Consider the following 15,936-nt stretch of genomic DNA (forward strand, 5'->3'; position numbering starts at 1 on the left):
AGATTTTTGGACCTGTAAATTTGTAGACCTCATCCCTGGAAACATTCGTGTATCAAGCATGTTAAACAAGCTACGAGGATGAGGGAAGGGGACGTTCCCTCCATGCTAGATTTGATATTTACCAGGAAGGAGGAAGAAATATTTGACATTCAGTACCTTCCTCCCTGGGGTAAAAGTGCTCGATCCTGCAAGCATAAATAGGTGAGTACAAATTGATGAGTACACACACACACACACTCACTCACTCATTCACTCTCTCTCTCTCTCTCTCTCTCTCTCTCTCTCTCTCTCTCTCTCTCTCTCTCTCTCTCTCTCTCTCTCTCTCTCTCTCTCTCTCTCTCTCTCTCTCTCTCTCTCACTCTCACTCTCTCAGGCAATTAGGTGAGTACACACACACACACACACACACACTGGCATATCCAGTACGGTAATTACTTGACCATGACAGACTGTACAAAAATCATTGATAGTCTGGAAGTGTTTCCCCAACGACCCGACAGCACTCGCAATGGGAGGAGATTACCGATCGTTTTCATCAAATCGATTTTTGTTCAGCCTGTGATGGTCAAGTGGTTACCGTACTGGATATCCCAGAGTGTTTGATGAACCAGGCTGTCTAAGGTTCGAATCCTTCACATGGAAGAGTTCCTTGGTTTTATATATATATATATATATATATATATATATATATATATATATATATATATATATATATATATATATATATAATATATATAATGCTGAGGCTATAAAAAATGCTGATCCATTAAGAATGAAGAATGACCACAGTGAAAAAATAAAGGTTATCAGCTAAGCGCTTTAGACCTTTTTTCAAGCCTTCTTCAGAGGTGAACTGAGGGAAACAGGTGAAGCAGACAGTATGAGAGGGAGTGGGACCGGATACGGTGTCGTGCTCAGAGGAGGAGGCCGCCGCTGTCAGTACACTTCTGACTTACCGAAGGAAGTTCAGGAAGGGAATGGAGAAACAGGACAAAAAGGAAAACGTACATTAATGTATATACAGTAATAGGCAGACTAAAGGATATGTGGCCGATTCCCAAAACAGTTGTGGGTGTAGAGTTAGGACAAGCTAAGTGGATGTTCCAATCTAGAACTGATTGTAGATTGTTCCAATCTACAATCACAATCCCAGGGTTAAGCTTAACCTCAGGACACTATTTTCAAAATAGGGGGTTAACCCCATGTTATAGGGGGGGGGTTAACATTGGATATAAATAGGAGTTGCCTCGTGTGGGCCAATAGATCTTTGCCTTTATCTTCATTCTTATGTTCTTATAAATGCTGAGGATACTAAACTTTTAGCATGTATTAGCGTTAAAACCCATTTATACATGATGACATTAAACATTAGCTTTTTAAATTAGGCATTAACCCCCTGTCATACATGCTGATGTTAATAAACACTAACATGTATATTTGGGTTAATTCTGTATTGAATATGCTGACTTTACTAAACGCAAACGTCTTTAACACGAATTAACCCCCCGCCTGTTAGACATTCTGACGTTATTAACAGTAGTATCTATGTTAGGATTAAACCCCTGTTATACATGATGTAAATAAACACTAATTTCTATATTAGGGTTAAGCTCTCCCCCTCTTATACCTGCTGACACTAAGCACATGCATTAGGGTTATCCCCTGTTTTACATACTGGCGATACTAAACACCTGAGTTTAAATTAGGGGTTAACCCCATGTTATACATGCTATGTTAAACACTAACAAACAGCATTAACACCACCGCCCCCAAATATCAACACAAACAAGAAAACATCACAAACAATACCAAGTAATTAATTATCAAAAGAAGGCGCCAAACTGCCAAACACCACCGCCAAACACCACCACCAAACACCACCACCAAACACCACCACCAAACACCACCGCCAAACACCACCACCAAACACCACCGCCAAACACCACCCCCAAACACCACCACCAAACACCACCGCCAAACACCACCGCCAAACACCACCGCCAAACACCACCGCCAAACACCACCACCAAACACCACCGCCAAACACCACCGCCAAACACCACCGCCAAACACCACCACCAAACACCACCGCCAAACACCACCGCCAAACACCACCGCCAAACACCACCACCAAACACCACCGCCAAACACCACCACCAAACACCACCACCAAACACCACCACCAAACACCACCGCCAAACACCACCGCCAAACACCACCGCCAAACACCACCACCAAACACCACCGCCAAACACCACCGCCAAACACCACCACCAAACACCACCGCCAAACACCAGCACCAAACACCACCGCCAAACACCACCACCAAACACCACCGCCAAACACCACCACCAAACACCACCGCCAAACACCACCACCAAACACCAGCACCAACCACCACCGCCAAACACCACCACCAAACACCACCGCCAAACACCACCACCAAACACCACCACCAAACACCAGCACCAAACACCAGCACCAAACACCAGCACCAAACACCACCACCAAACACCACCGCCAAACACCACCACCAAACACCACCACCAAACACCACCACCAAACACCACCACCAAACACCACCACCAAACACCACCACCAAACACCACCACCAAACACCACCACCAAACACCACCACCAAACACCACCACCAAACACCAGCACCAAACACCAGCACCAAACACCACCACCAAACACCACCGCCAAACACCAGCACCAACCACCACCGCCAAACACCACCACCAAACACCACCACCAAACACCACCACCAAACACCACCGCCAAACACCAGCACCAACCACCACCACCAAACACCACCACCAAACACCACCGCCAAACACCACCACCAAACACCACCAAACACCACCACCAAACACCACCGCCAAACACCAGCACCAACCACCACCGCCAAACACCAGCACCAAACACCACCGCCAAACACCACCACCAAACACCAGCACCAACCACCACCACCAAACACCACCACCAAACACCACCACCAAACACCACCGCCAAACACCACCACCAAACACCACCGCCAAACACCAGCACCAACCACCACCGCCAAACACCACCGCCAAACACCACCACCAAACACCACCACCAAACACCACCACCAAACACCACCGCCAAACACCAGCACCAACCACCACCGCCAAACACCAGCACCAAACACCACCGCCAAACACCACCACCAAACACCAGCACCAACCACCACCACCAAACACCACCACCAAACACCACCGCCAAACACCAGCACCAAACACCACCACCAAACACCAGCACTAAACACCACCGCCAAACACCAGCACCAAACACCACCACCAAACACCACCGCCAAACATCACCACCAAACACCACCGCCAAACATCACCACCAAACACCACCGCCAAACATCACCAAACATCACAACCAAACACCACCGCCAAACATCACCACCAAACACCACCACCAAACACCACCACCAAACACCACCACCAAAACCACCGCCAAACACCACCGCCAAACACCACCGCCAAACACCACCGCCAAACACCACCGCCAAACACCACCGCCAAACACCACCGCCAAACACCACCGCCAAACACCACCGCCAAACACCACCGCCAAACACCACCACCAAACACCACCACCAAACACCACCACCAAACACCACCGCCAAACACCACCACCAAACACCACCGCCAAACATCACCAAACACCACCGCCAAACATCACCACCAAACACCACCACCAAACACCACCACCAAACACCACCACCAAACACCACCACCAAAACCACCACCAAACACCACCGCCAAACACCACCACCAAACACCACCACCAAACACCACCGCCAAACACCACCACCAAACACCACCACCAAACACCACCACCAAACACCACCACCAAACACCACCACCAAACACCACCACCAAACACCACCACCAAACACCACCGCCAAACACCACCGCCAAACACCACCGCCAAACACCACCACCAAACACCACCACCAAACACCACCACCAAACACCACCGCCAAACACCACCACCAAACACCACCACCAAACACCACCACCAAACACCACCACCAAACACCACCGCCAAACACCACCACCAAACACCAGCACTAAACACCACCACCAAACACCACCACCAAACACCAGCACTAAACACCACCACCAAACACCACCGCCAAACACCACCACCAAACACCAGCACCAAACACCACCACCAAACACCACCACCAAACACCAGCACCAAACACCACCGCCAAACACCACCACCAAACACCAGCACCAAACACCACCACCAAACACCACCGCCAAACAAAACACGGGGTCACCCACCTCGCGGATCTCGTCTCCACACGAGACCATGATGAGCCTCTGGACACAGTCGAGTCGGTCCTCCTGAGTGACCAGCTTGACGAAGATGTCGCCATAGGGGACCTCCTCCTCCAGGGCGGCCGGCCAGTACTGACTCACCTTAACCTGGACGGTGGTAGTGGGCTTCGTTACTGGCGTCCTCTCACCACAGGACGGAGGGAAGGGGGAGATTGGTGGTGTGTATCATGTGGTGAGAGTCATGTGCTGTATGAGAAGTGTATGTGTATGTAAAGTGGTGTATAGTGGTGTACGTCAACCGGTGCCTCCAAGAAAGGAAGCAGGCCGCTTCAATAAACCGGTGCAAGCTTTACCCCTGAAAAAGGGCACGGGCTTTGCCCAAGAAAGCTTTGAGACTGCCCTGAGAGAGTACAGGCTGCCCCAATAAGGGTTAGGACTATCCTAGAGAATGGGTACAGGCCACATTTTCCGTGTGTTCCTCTCTCGTGTAACCTGATCACTCGATATCCACCGACATCTTCATAGTAATGTTGGGATGTTGTAGCTAAGGCTAGTCTCCAGCCTTGACCGCCGTCTCCCTCTCTTGTGTATATATCCAACGCTTCACATTTATCCACTGCCCTCTCTATTGCTTCCATGCTCATTTACTTCGCTTTGACTTCAAGCACTGCTTGTCAGTCTTGGGTAGTTGTTTTGCTTGGGTCGCACCTTCTTTTCATAATTATTTACTTTGTTCTTATCTTTTATCTCTTAGTGGTGGGAAGAATGTTCCTTAAACTTCGAATTTGCTTGTTACGTTATATATCGTCTTGACAGTTAGTCTCCGCGATATATTTTCGCTGGTATTCTCTCTATGAATTCTCAGATCATCTTACGCTCACCTTTATTGAATGCTAGTCTTTTGTCTCCCTCTTAGCACTAAATAATCATTGACTAATCATGATTAGTCAATAGGGCTGATGGGGGTGATGACAATGGGGATAATATAACAGTCTCCGTGGTGTAGTGGTAAGACACTCGCCTGGCGTTCCGCGAGCGCTATGTCATGGGTTCGTATCCTGGCCGGGGAGGATTTACTGGGCGCAAATCCTTAACTGTAGCCTCTGTTTAACGCAACAGTAAAATGTGTACTTGGATGAAAAAACGATTCTTCGCGGCGGGGATCGTATTCCAGGGACCATAGGATTAAGGACTTGCCCGAAACGCTACGCGTACTAGTGGCTGTACAAGAATGTAAACAACTCTTGTATATATCTAAAAAAAAAAAAAAAAAAAAGAGATTCAGCTATTCTTGAAAATATCTATGGAAAACACCACCATGGAAGCCGCTAACACTGTTCATCTATGCTACTTGTATCAGATGCATCATCGCTGAACACAGAAAACGAATCATCTATGTATCATCTAAATAAATTGGAAATATCATAGGTGGGCCAGGGTGGCACTCAGAGCTACAATTGGATACGCTCGCTGTATCGTCCTCATAGGTGCTGCATCACTTGCATCCGACATTTGTGTTAGGTCCTTATTGCACCTAGCTTCACCAATATTATCCCACAATACTAGTACGGAGTACTAGTATTTACTGATTCTGCGTACTAGTGGCTGTACAAGAATGTAACAACTCCTGTATATATCTCAAAAAAAGAAAAAATATGAGGTTAACATATTAACCTCAATTACTATGTTATGTGGACAGTGATCACACGGTTGTGGTCACTGGCACCCATTGACATTTAATGCTGAATGCTCTTAATATCCATCTTGTGTGTGTTAGGACCAGGTCCTGCTTGGTCTAGTCACCTGCGCTTCTCATCTTTACTCCTCAACCTGTTGGATTAGGAAGTTCCTTTCTGCTACGTTTACCAATTTCGTTCTACAGGTCTATTATCTTCCTCGGATCCGCTGTTTTCCAGTTAATTTCTCTATAAATTAAATTTCATATTACATGTGGCTTCGCTCTCAATTTTAAGGATTCTTTAACCACACTTTATTGCCAATATTTATGCAAGTTCTGTTTGCATTGTTGTATATTTATCTGGGTCTATGTAGTTGTCTGGGAGGTTGTAGATCACTGCAACAACCACTTATACTCCTGCTGCTGTAATGAGTTTTTCGACAATGCCTTCGTAACTGTTACCTCGTAACGTTGATCTCGGTCAAAAGAAAACAGGAATTTTGCCGTCAATTCCACTGCCCATCCTCTGATGCTTTGTGTATATTCATGCTACCTGGTATTGTCTATGGAACATTGCACTTGTCTCTCAACCTCTTGTAGGAACAGAATCCCACAATACGTGAAGCAATTTTAATCTTTATGCAGGCATTTAGCAATGACTTTCTCTATTGTCTTAAATTGTGTTAGATTATTAATGCTCTTTCTTTCCTTTTTTTGGATTATCAGTCTTCTTTCTTTTTGAGTTATCCTTCTTGACTATTCTATCATGTTTTGAGTTTTCTATTTCCATGAAAACTTTAATAAAAACAAATCAACTGCATTATTATTTGTAATTACTTGGAACAATGTTTTCCATTTTGAGTGTTGAGGCCTTCTAGTTGGTCCTGTATATCTGTGGCTTTCACGTTTTCATGACATTCGTTGTCATTAAAAATTGCTCCCTTGGATTGATTGGGTTTTCCATATTTTTTATCCCAAACTGTATATTTCTGTCCCATTAAGTTGTTACTCAAATAATCTCAATCTTATTGATAGTTCTCATATGCTTGTGACCTCTTTAAACAGTTCTGCTAGCAATATTACATATCTTGCCTATTAGTGCAAGATATGGTTAAGAAAAACCGTAGGATTCCTTTCATTAGTGGAATAATTTTTTTTGAGATATACACAAGAGTTGTTACATTCTTGTACAGCCACTAGTAAGCGTAGCGTTTCGGGCAAGTCCCTGGAATACGATCCCCGCCGCGAAGAATCGTTGTTACAACCAAGTACACATTTTACTGTTGAGTTAAACAGAGGCTACAGTTAAGGATTTGCGCCCAGTAAATCCTCCCCGGCCAGGATACGAACCAATGACAAAGCGCTCGCGGAACGCCAGGCGAGTGTCTTACCACTACACCACGGAGACTGGTGGATTATGCCAAGATTGTTAGTGGTAAGGGGGTCGTGAAGTGCAGTTCCGATAAATTGCCGACTTGAAAGATTCAGCAGTTCAGTAGGCTCTGATAGTTCAGTACCATTCATCAACTACTGAAATTCATTCTTTAACAAGACCTCTCCAGTATGAACGCAAAGGACGGGGTGGACTTATCTAAAGATTGTGTGGCAACATTACCTATCTCTTTGGAAGAAAAACCTACTAGTACTTTAAGGTATTAAGAGACTAGAGGTGTGAATGTGAGGGGTGGCATGGAACACTGTGGGAAGGGAAGAGAAGTTTCAGAAGAACGCGCCAAGCCATTACGACTATATAGCACTGGGAAGGGGTCAGGATAAGGATTTAGGATGGGACGGGATGAAGGAATGGTGCCCAACCACTTGGTGGACGGACGGGAATTGAACACCGACCTGCATGAAGCGAAACCGTCGCTCTACCGTCCACCCCAAGTGGTTGGGCGGAACATGGCAGGAACAGGACACAGAAATTGAAACAAAAGTGTTATGGGTGTTAAACATTCAGGAAAACATGAAAAAAAGGTGAAAATTGGCAAAGCAGAACGGCACCGTAAACATGCGTTACCCAAACATCACACGCATTAGATACAAAGTAACTTATTTAAGTACACTTGTACACACGCAAGGTAACCTCAGGGTAAGGTTCTCTGCACAGAATCAGTAAATATTATTGCGCTAACAGAAACATGGATGAATGTAGAAAACGGGGAACTATTGTCTGAAAACAAATTTGTTTTAGTCACGTTTATTTCACACCGATAGACAGCTTAGACGAGGACAGGGAGTAGCAATATGTGTCACGTTCAATTTTAAATGTAATGTCAAACAGGAAAACAAAAGTGAACTGAAAGTATTTGGACCGAATAAGATTAGAATAAAAATGATTGCCTGATAAGAGCAGTTATATATAAGGCACTAAATTTTAACATAACAGAAGGAAATGCATGTACGTACGCGTGTGTTTATATATATATATATTATATATTATATATATATATATATATATATATATATATATATATATATATATATATATATATATATATATATATATATTATTAAATATGACCGAAAAAGTAAGATTAATAATTCTAACACGAATTTTCTCAATCTTTCGTACATTACGCTTCACTGTTGGAGGTAAATCAAAAATCACTTCTCCAAAATTCATTTTTATTTCTAGTCTGACGCGACACGGGCGCGTTTCGTAAAACTTATTACATTTTCAAAGACTTCACAAATACACAACTGATTAGAACGTATCTCTGATTTTATATCTACATTTGAGTGAGGTTGGAAGGGTGATGTGGCATTAACACAAGACAGAACAGGAGGGGATATTAATAGGGTATTAAAAGTATCAACACAAGACAGAACAGAAACAATGGGTATTGAATAGAAGTGTTTGTAGAAAGCCTATTGGTCCATATTTCTTGATGCTTCTATATTGGAGCGGAGTCTTGAGGTGGGTAGAATATAGTTGTGCAATAATTGGCTGTTGATTGCTGGTGTTGACTTCTTGATGTGTAGTGCCTCGCAAACGTCAAGCCGCCTGCTATCGCTGTATCTATCGATGATTTCTGTGTTGTTTACTAGGATTTCTCTGGCGATGGTTTGGTTATGGGAAGAGATTATATGTTCCTTAATGGAGCCCTGTTGCTTATGCATCGTTAAACGCCTAGAAAGAGATGTTGTTGTCTTGCCTATATACTGGGTTTTTTGGAGCTTACAGTCCCCAAGTGGGCATTTGAAGGCATAGACGACATTAGTCTCTTTTAAAGCGTTCTGTTTTGTGTCTGGAGAGTTTCTCATGAGTAGGCTGGCCGTTTTTCTGGTTTTATAGTAAATCGTCAGTTGTATCCTCTGATTTTTGTCTGTAGGGATAACGTTTCTATTAACAATATCTTTCAGGACCCTTTCCTCCGTTTTATGAGCTGTGGAAAAGAAGTTCCTGTAAAATAGTCTAATAGGGGGTATAGGTGTTGTGTTAGTTGTCTCTTCAGAGGTTGCATGGCTTTTCACTTTCCTTCTTATGATGTCTTCGATGAAACCATTGGAGAAGCCGTTATTGACTAGGACCTGCCTTACCCTACAGAGTTCTTCGTCGACTTGCTTCCATTCTGAGCTGTGGCTGAGAGCACGGTCGACGTATGCGTTAACAACACTCCTCTTGTACCTGTCAGGGCAGTCGCTGTTGGCATTTAGGCACATTCCTATGTTTGTTTCCTTAGTGTAGACTGCAGTGTGGAAACCTCCGCCCTTTTCCATGACTGTTACGTCTAGAAAAGGCAGCTTCCCATCCTTTTCCGTCTCGTAAGTGAAACGCAGCACGGAACTCTGCTCAAATGCCTCCTTCAGCTTCTGCAGATGTCTGACATCAGGTACCTGTGTAAAAATGTCGTCAACATACCTGCAGTATATGGCCGGTTTCAAGTTCATGTCGACTAAGACTTTTTGCTCGATGGTACCCATGTAGAAGTTTGCAAACAGGACACCTAGGGGAGAACCCATGGCGACCCCATCTACTTGCTTATACATGTGCCCATCCGGGCTCAAGAAGGGTGCCTCTTTAGTACAAGCTTGGAGTAGTTTCCTCAGAATACTTTCTGGCATGTCAAGAGGAGTACAGGCTGGATCACGATACACTCTGTCGGCTATCATTCCGATTGTCTCGTCCACAGGTACGTTGGTAAACAGCGATTCTACGTCCAACGAGGCTCTTATCCCTGTGGCCCGTGTGCCCCGCAGTAAGTCCACAAATTCCTTTGGAGTCCTCCAAAGGAATTTGTGGACTTACTGCGGGGCACACGGGCCACAGGGATAAGAGCCTCGTTGGACGTAGAATCGCTGTTTACCAACGTACCTGTGGACGAGACAATCGGAATGATAGCCGACAGAGTGTATCGTGATCCAGCCTGTACTCCTCTTGACATGCCAGAAAGTATTCTGAGGAAACTACTCCAAGCTTGTACTAAAGAGGCACCCTTCTTGAGCCCGGATGGGCACATGTATAAGCAAGTAGATGGGGTCGCCATGGGTTCTCCCCTAGGTGTCCTGTTTGCAAACTTCTACATGGGTACCATCGAGCAAAAAGTCTTAGTCGACATGAACTTGAAACCGGCCATATACTGCAGGTATGTTGACGACATTTTTACACAGGTACCTGATGTCAGACATCTGCAGAAGCTGAAGGAGGCATTTGAGCAGAGTTCCGTGCTGCGTTTCACTTACGAGACGGAAAAGGATGGGAAGCTGCCTTTTCTAGATGTAACAGTCATGGAAAAGGGCGGAGGTTTCCACACTGCAGTCTACACTAAGGAAACAAACATAGGAATGTGCCTAAATGCCAACAGCGACTGCCCTGACAGGTACAAGAGGAGTGTTGTTAACGCATACGTCGACCGTGCTCTCAGCCACAGCTCAGAATGGAAGCAAGTCGACGAAGAACTCTGTAGGGTAAGGCAGGTCCTAGTCAATAACGGCTTCTCCAATGGTTTCATCGAAGACATCATAAGAAGGAAAGTGAAAAGCCATGCAACCTCTGAAGAGACAACTAACACAACACCTATACCCCCTATTAGTCTATTTTACAGGAACTTCTTTTCCACAGCTCATAAAACGGAGGAAAGGGTCCTGAAAGATATTGTTAATAGAAACGTTATCCCTACAGACAAAAATCAGAGGATACAACTGACGATTTACTATAAAACCAGAAAAACGGCCAGCCTACTCATGAGAAACTCTCCAGACACAAAACAGAACGCTTTAAAAGAGACTAATGTCGTCTATGCCTTCAAATGCCCACTTGGGGACTGTAAGCTCCAAAAAACCCAGTATATAGGCAAGACAACAACATCTCTTTCTAGGCGTTTAACGATGCATAAGCAACAGGGCTCCATTAAGGAACATATAATCTCTTCCCATAACCAAACCATCGCCAGAGAAATCCTAGTAAACAACACAGAAATCATCGATAGATACAGCGATAGCAGGCGGCTTGACGTTTGCGAGGCACTACACATCAAGAAGTCAACACCAGCAATCAACAGCCAATTATTGCACAACTATATTCTACCCACCTCAAGACTCCGCTCCAATATAGAAGCATCAAGAAATATGGACCAATAGGCTTTCTACAAACACTTCTATTCAATACCCATTGTTTCTGTTCTGTCTTGTGTTGATACTTTTAATACCCTATTAATATCCCCTCCTGTTCTGTCTTGTGTTAATGCCACATCACCCTTCCCACCTCACTCAAATGTAGATATAAAATCAGAGATACGTTCTAATCAGTTGTGTATTTGTGAAGTCTTTGAAAATGTAATAAGTTTTACGAAACGCGCCCGTGTCGCGTCAGACTAGAAATAAAAATGAATTTTGGAGAAGTGATTTTTGATTTACCTCCAACAGTGAAGCGTAATGTACGAAAGATTGAGAAAATTCGTGTTAGAATTATTAATCTTACTTTTTCGGTCATATTTAATAATATATGTCTACAGGAAAGACTGCTACCAAAATATACTAATATATATATATATATATATATACATTTGATGGTTACAAGATATACATGGGTTGATACAAAAATAATAATGCAAAAAGGTGCTTAAAGGTTATGGATCTCTTGAATATATATATATATATATATATATATATATATATATATATATATATATATATATATATATATACATATATATATATATATGAAGACATCTAGAGCCTCTAGATCTAACATTGTTTGTGTTATTGACATAGTTTTAGTTGAATTAATTGAACTAATAAAGCGACACAAGTTTTTGAATTATTTGATAACTGTTCCTGTACACAACATATTATGTAGCCGACATTGAAAATAATATATTAGACAGTGTTAGGAAACAGGAAACCCCCTAATAAAAAATGTCGAAATAAGGAGCGAGTTAGGGAGCAGTGATCACTAGGTAATCATATCCTAGGGAGCAGTGATCACTAGGTAATCATATTCTAGGGAGCAGTGATCACTAGGTAATCATATCCTAGGGAGCAGTGATCACTAGATAATCATATCCTAGGGAGCAGTGATCACTAGATAATCATATCCTAGGGAGCAGTGATAAGTAGATAATCATATCTTAGGGAGCAGTGATAAGTAGATAACCATATCTTAGGGAGCAGTGATCACTAGATAATCATATCCTAGGGAGCAGTGATCACTAGATAATCATATCCTAGGGAGCAGTGATAAGTAGATAATCATATCTTAGGGAGCAGTGATAAGTAGATAACCATATCTTAGGGAGTAGTGATCACTAGGTAATCATATCCAACACAACACTTAAATGCTGTGTGAGAGAGAATTGGGCCAATGTTCCAGATTGTCGAAGGATTTACGGGTTTCTTCGAAAGGGCAGATTTGGAGGGGGAGGACGTGAACACGTGAGACGGGATGTCCATGGGACATCCCTGGGACGTGTGTCCAGTGCTGGGTGAGAGAGAGACGACTGGGTTACTATATAGGTTCAAAATGCAAATCTGTTAGGCTGACTAACACTTGAGGCAAGACTGGTTCTCACCCGTCCTCCCTCGATGAGCTTGGCCAACATGACGATGATGTTCGTGTTGTTCTCCCACACCATGCGCCAGAAGTCCTCCATAGTGCTCACGTTGAAGTCCTTAGGCCCCTGCGTCGCTATGTATCCCTTGGATTTCTTGTAGCTCTGCTGGGAGTAATTAGTGTGAGTCACAGACAGACTCTTTGTCTGACAGATGAAGCCTACGTCTAATAGACAGCTGATAGCGAGACAGGTAGTATATACCTCTAGTTTCAGTAAAGACAGTAAACAAGGATATAAAAAACAATAAACATGGAGATGGAGAGATGGTCGAGACAAAACAAGGAGAATGATAAAGTGGATAAGAACAAGGAAAATAAGCAAAGATGAACATGAAAGGTACGCCAACAATACATATAGTGAATATTGTTGTGGTTTTAGATTTAGCTACTCAGGACGAAGTGTCCATGTAGAACGGGCTATGGAGAACTCATAATATATATATATATATATAGTAAATAAGCACAGTTTGTCTTTATAGAAGAGGAAGCAGGTTTACCAACCCTGATGTAGCTGGCATTGATGTAATCTCCTCTAAGCCCGTCCGGGTTATCCTCAAGCACGACCCGCGTGTCGTCGTCTGAGGAGGTGGCAACATTAGTGGCTAAGGAGAGGTGGGGATAGGGGAGGGGGTGATGGATGGGCGGGGGGGGGGGGAAAGACATGGGAAGGGGTGGGACATGGTAGGGGGAGGGGTGTGTGATGATGATGTATGATTGTATGTTTAAGATGTAAACACAATGCTTATATGCAATTATTAATATCAGAGAAATGAAGAAAGGTGTTGGGAAAGGGATGCGTCAGTTGCTGGTGAAACAGCAACCCGTCCTCGACGTAAGTCCATTACATCCAGCGGTCGACCCCACAAACGCATCCATAATTTTTTACATGCTATTCATTCAAAGCTGGAATTTTCTCATATAAATTAATATTATAATATATTAGCATATTGTACATATATAGGCATAGGTTAGGTGTTTAGGTTCTGTTGGCGATTATTTGTATTTGTAGTACGTGGGTGAAGCATTTATAGCGTTGTGATTCGAACAAAATTCGTCAGTGAAACACTTGTTCCGGATATGTTCGAACGTCAGCAGTTGTGAGTCGTGTGTAAATCGCTTTTCATTCATAAACAGGGGGTTTGGCGGGTGCATGGAATCACTTTTGGATCTTTGTTTGGAGGACGGGCTGCATTTACAGCTTTGTGGTTCGAACAAAAGTCGTCAGTGAAGCACTTGTTCCGGAAGTGTTCGAACGTCAACAGTTGTGAGTCGTGTGTAAACCGTTTTTACATTCATAAACATGAGGTGGGGTTTAGCGGGTGCATGGAATCACTTTTGAGTCTTTATTTGGAGGACGGGCTGTGGAATGGACTTGAGTCGAGGACGGGTTGTTGGAGGACGGGCTGCGATATGAGCACAGTGGTTCATTATAGTGAAACAGTCATGATATGAACACAGTGCTTCTGTCGGAAATTCCGACATCAAATTACTAACCCCTCACATACCGAGTTAAAATAGTTATGTCAGGTACTTACCAACAATATTAATATTACTAATTTTATCATAGAGAACGTACTTAGGGCTCCCAGGAAAAACGGGAAGTCGCCACGTCAACAAAGTATCTGTGGTACCCAATATTTCTCTTAATAAGAATATAATACCTCCAGTCTGAGAGGTGAAATACGAGAAAAGTAATCTAAGACTGGATTTAATTATAACCCATGAGTAAATAAGCGTCTTCCTCCCTAAATTAAAACAGACTCAGAAAACTGGACGCAGAGTCTGGAGGGAACACGTCTCGGGCGAGCAGGGCGACGCCAGGCCAGTGTGTACATGGCTTCCTAGACGCTCGGATGTACTGGCGGTCAGCAATAATTACACGTGCATTTTCCCCTGAGCTTCGCGATACAGGAATAAAAGAAGTTCCACTGAAATGACGAGCTCTACTAACAGGGAAGTGTTGTTCCGAACAATTGTAATAGATTATAGCATTGGCCAGTAGATATAACTAATTTGTTGTTCGGTTATGACGCGTTAGAACCACCCTGAGCGGGAAAGCCCTGTCCCTCATTGCCAATTAATCTCTTTTGAATATACTGTATGTTGTGGTATTAGTTTATTACTGGTAACTTCCCCAGCAGGTGCAGTTGAAGAGAAGAGAGGATGTCGTATTGACCTGTAGTACCATACCTTGAGGTTACCTTGAGGTGCTTCCGGGGCTTGGCGTCCCCGCGGCCCGGTCGTCGACCTGGCCTCCTGGATGATTGAGGATTCTTAAGTTTACATTACAGTGTATACCGACAAGTTTACCTGTCCATGATTGATGGAAATCCAGGGACTTTTATCAGGCCATTACGACTTTGGAGCTAAGCCTTAATTGTTCACTCACTAATTTTTTTTTTTTATTTATAAAAGAAACCGCAATGTACAACAAAAAACCACATACAAATAAAAACAAGAGTCCATACAGGATACACAGAATACAATAATACAACATGTAAAGAATCTAAACGCAAGAAGAATCAAAGGTTAAATACACATAATACAAAACATACAACAAACCCCAACACGGGCACATGATACAAAACATACAACAAACCCCAACACGGGCACATGATACAAAACATACAACAAACCCCAACACGGGCACATGATACAAAACATTCAACAAACCCCAACACGGGCACATGATACAAAACATACAACAAACCCCAACACGGGCACATGATACAAAACATACAACAAACCCCAACACGGGCACATGATACAAAACATACAACAAACCCCAACACGGGCACATGATACAAAACATACAACAAACCCCAACACGGGCACATAATACAAAACATACAACAAACCCCAACACGGGCACATGATAC

The 15,936-nt window shown here is 43.5% G+C and overlaps 2 protein-coding genes across 2 annotated transcripts in view; one reads left to right on the plus strand and one right to left on the minus strand.

Annotated features, from left to right (window-relative positions):
* Positions 1-15,936, minus strand: part of LOC123772505 (receptor-type tyrosine-protein phosphatase epsilon) — a 57,998-nt gene that overhangs the window by 21,165 nt on the left and 20,897 nt on the right. The window contains exons 7-9 of the mRNA XM_045765737.2: positions 13,559-13,635; positions 13,017-13,160; positions 4,329-4,472 (exon numbers count right to left, since the gene is read on the minus strand). Of these exons, the coding sequence (XP_045621693.2) occupies positions 4,329-4,472; positions 13,017-13,160; positions 13,559-13,635 (365 nt within the window). The remainder of the gene's footprint in view (positions 1-4,328; positions 4,473-13,016; positions 13,161-13,558; positions 13,636-15,936) is intronic.
* The window catches only part of LOC123772504 (venom phosphodiesterase-like), a 149,588-nt gene that overhangs the window by 10,616 nt on the left and 123,036 nt on the right, over positions 1-15,936 (plus strand). The gene's annotated exons all lie outside the window — the stretch shown is intronic.

This window comes from Procambarus clarkii, chromosome 17 (assembly GCF_040958095.1).
Source record: "Procambarus clarkii isolate CNS0578487 chromosome 17, FALCON_Pclarkii_2.0, whole genome shotgun sequence".
NCBI classification, from domain to species: domain Eukaryota; kingdom Metazoa; phylum Arthropoda; class Malacostraca; order Decapoda; family Cambaridae; genus Procambarus; species Procambarus clarkii.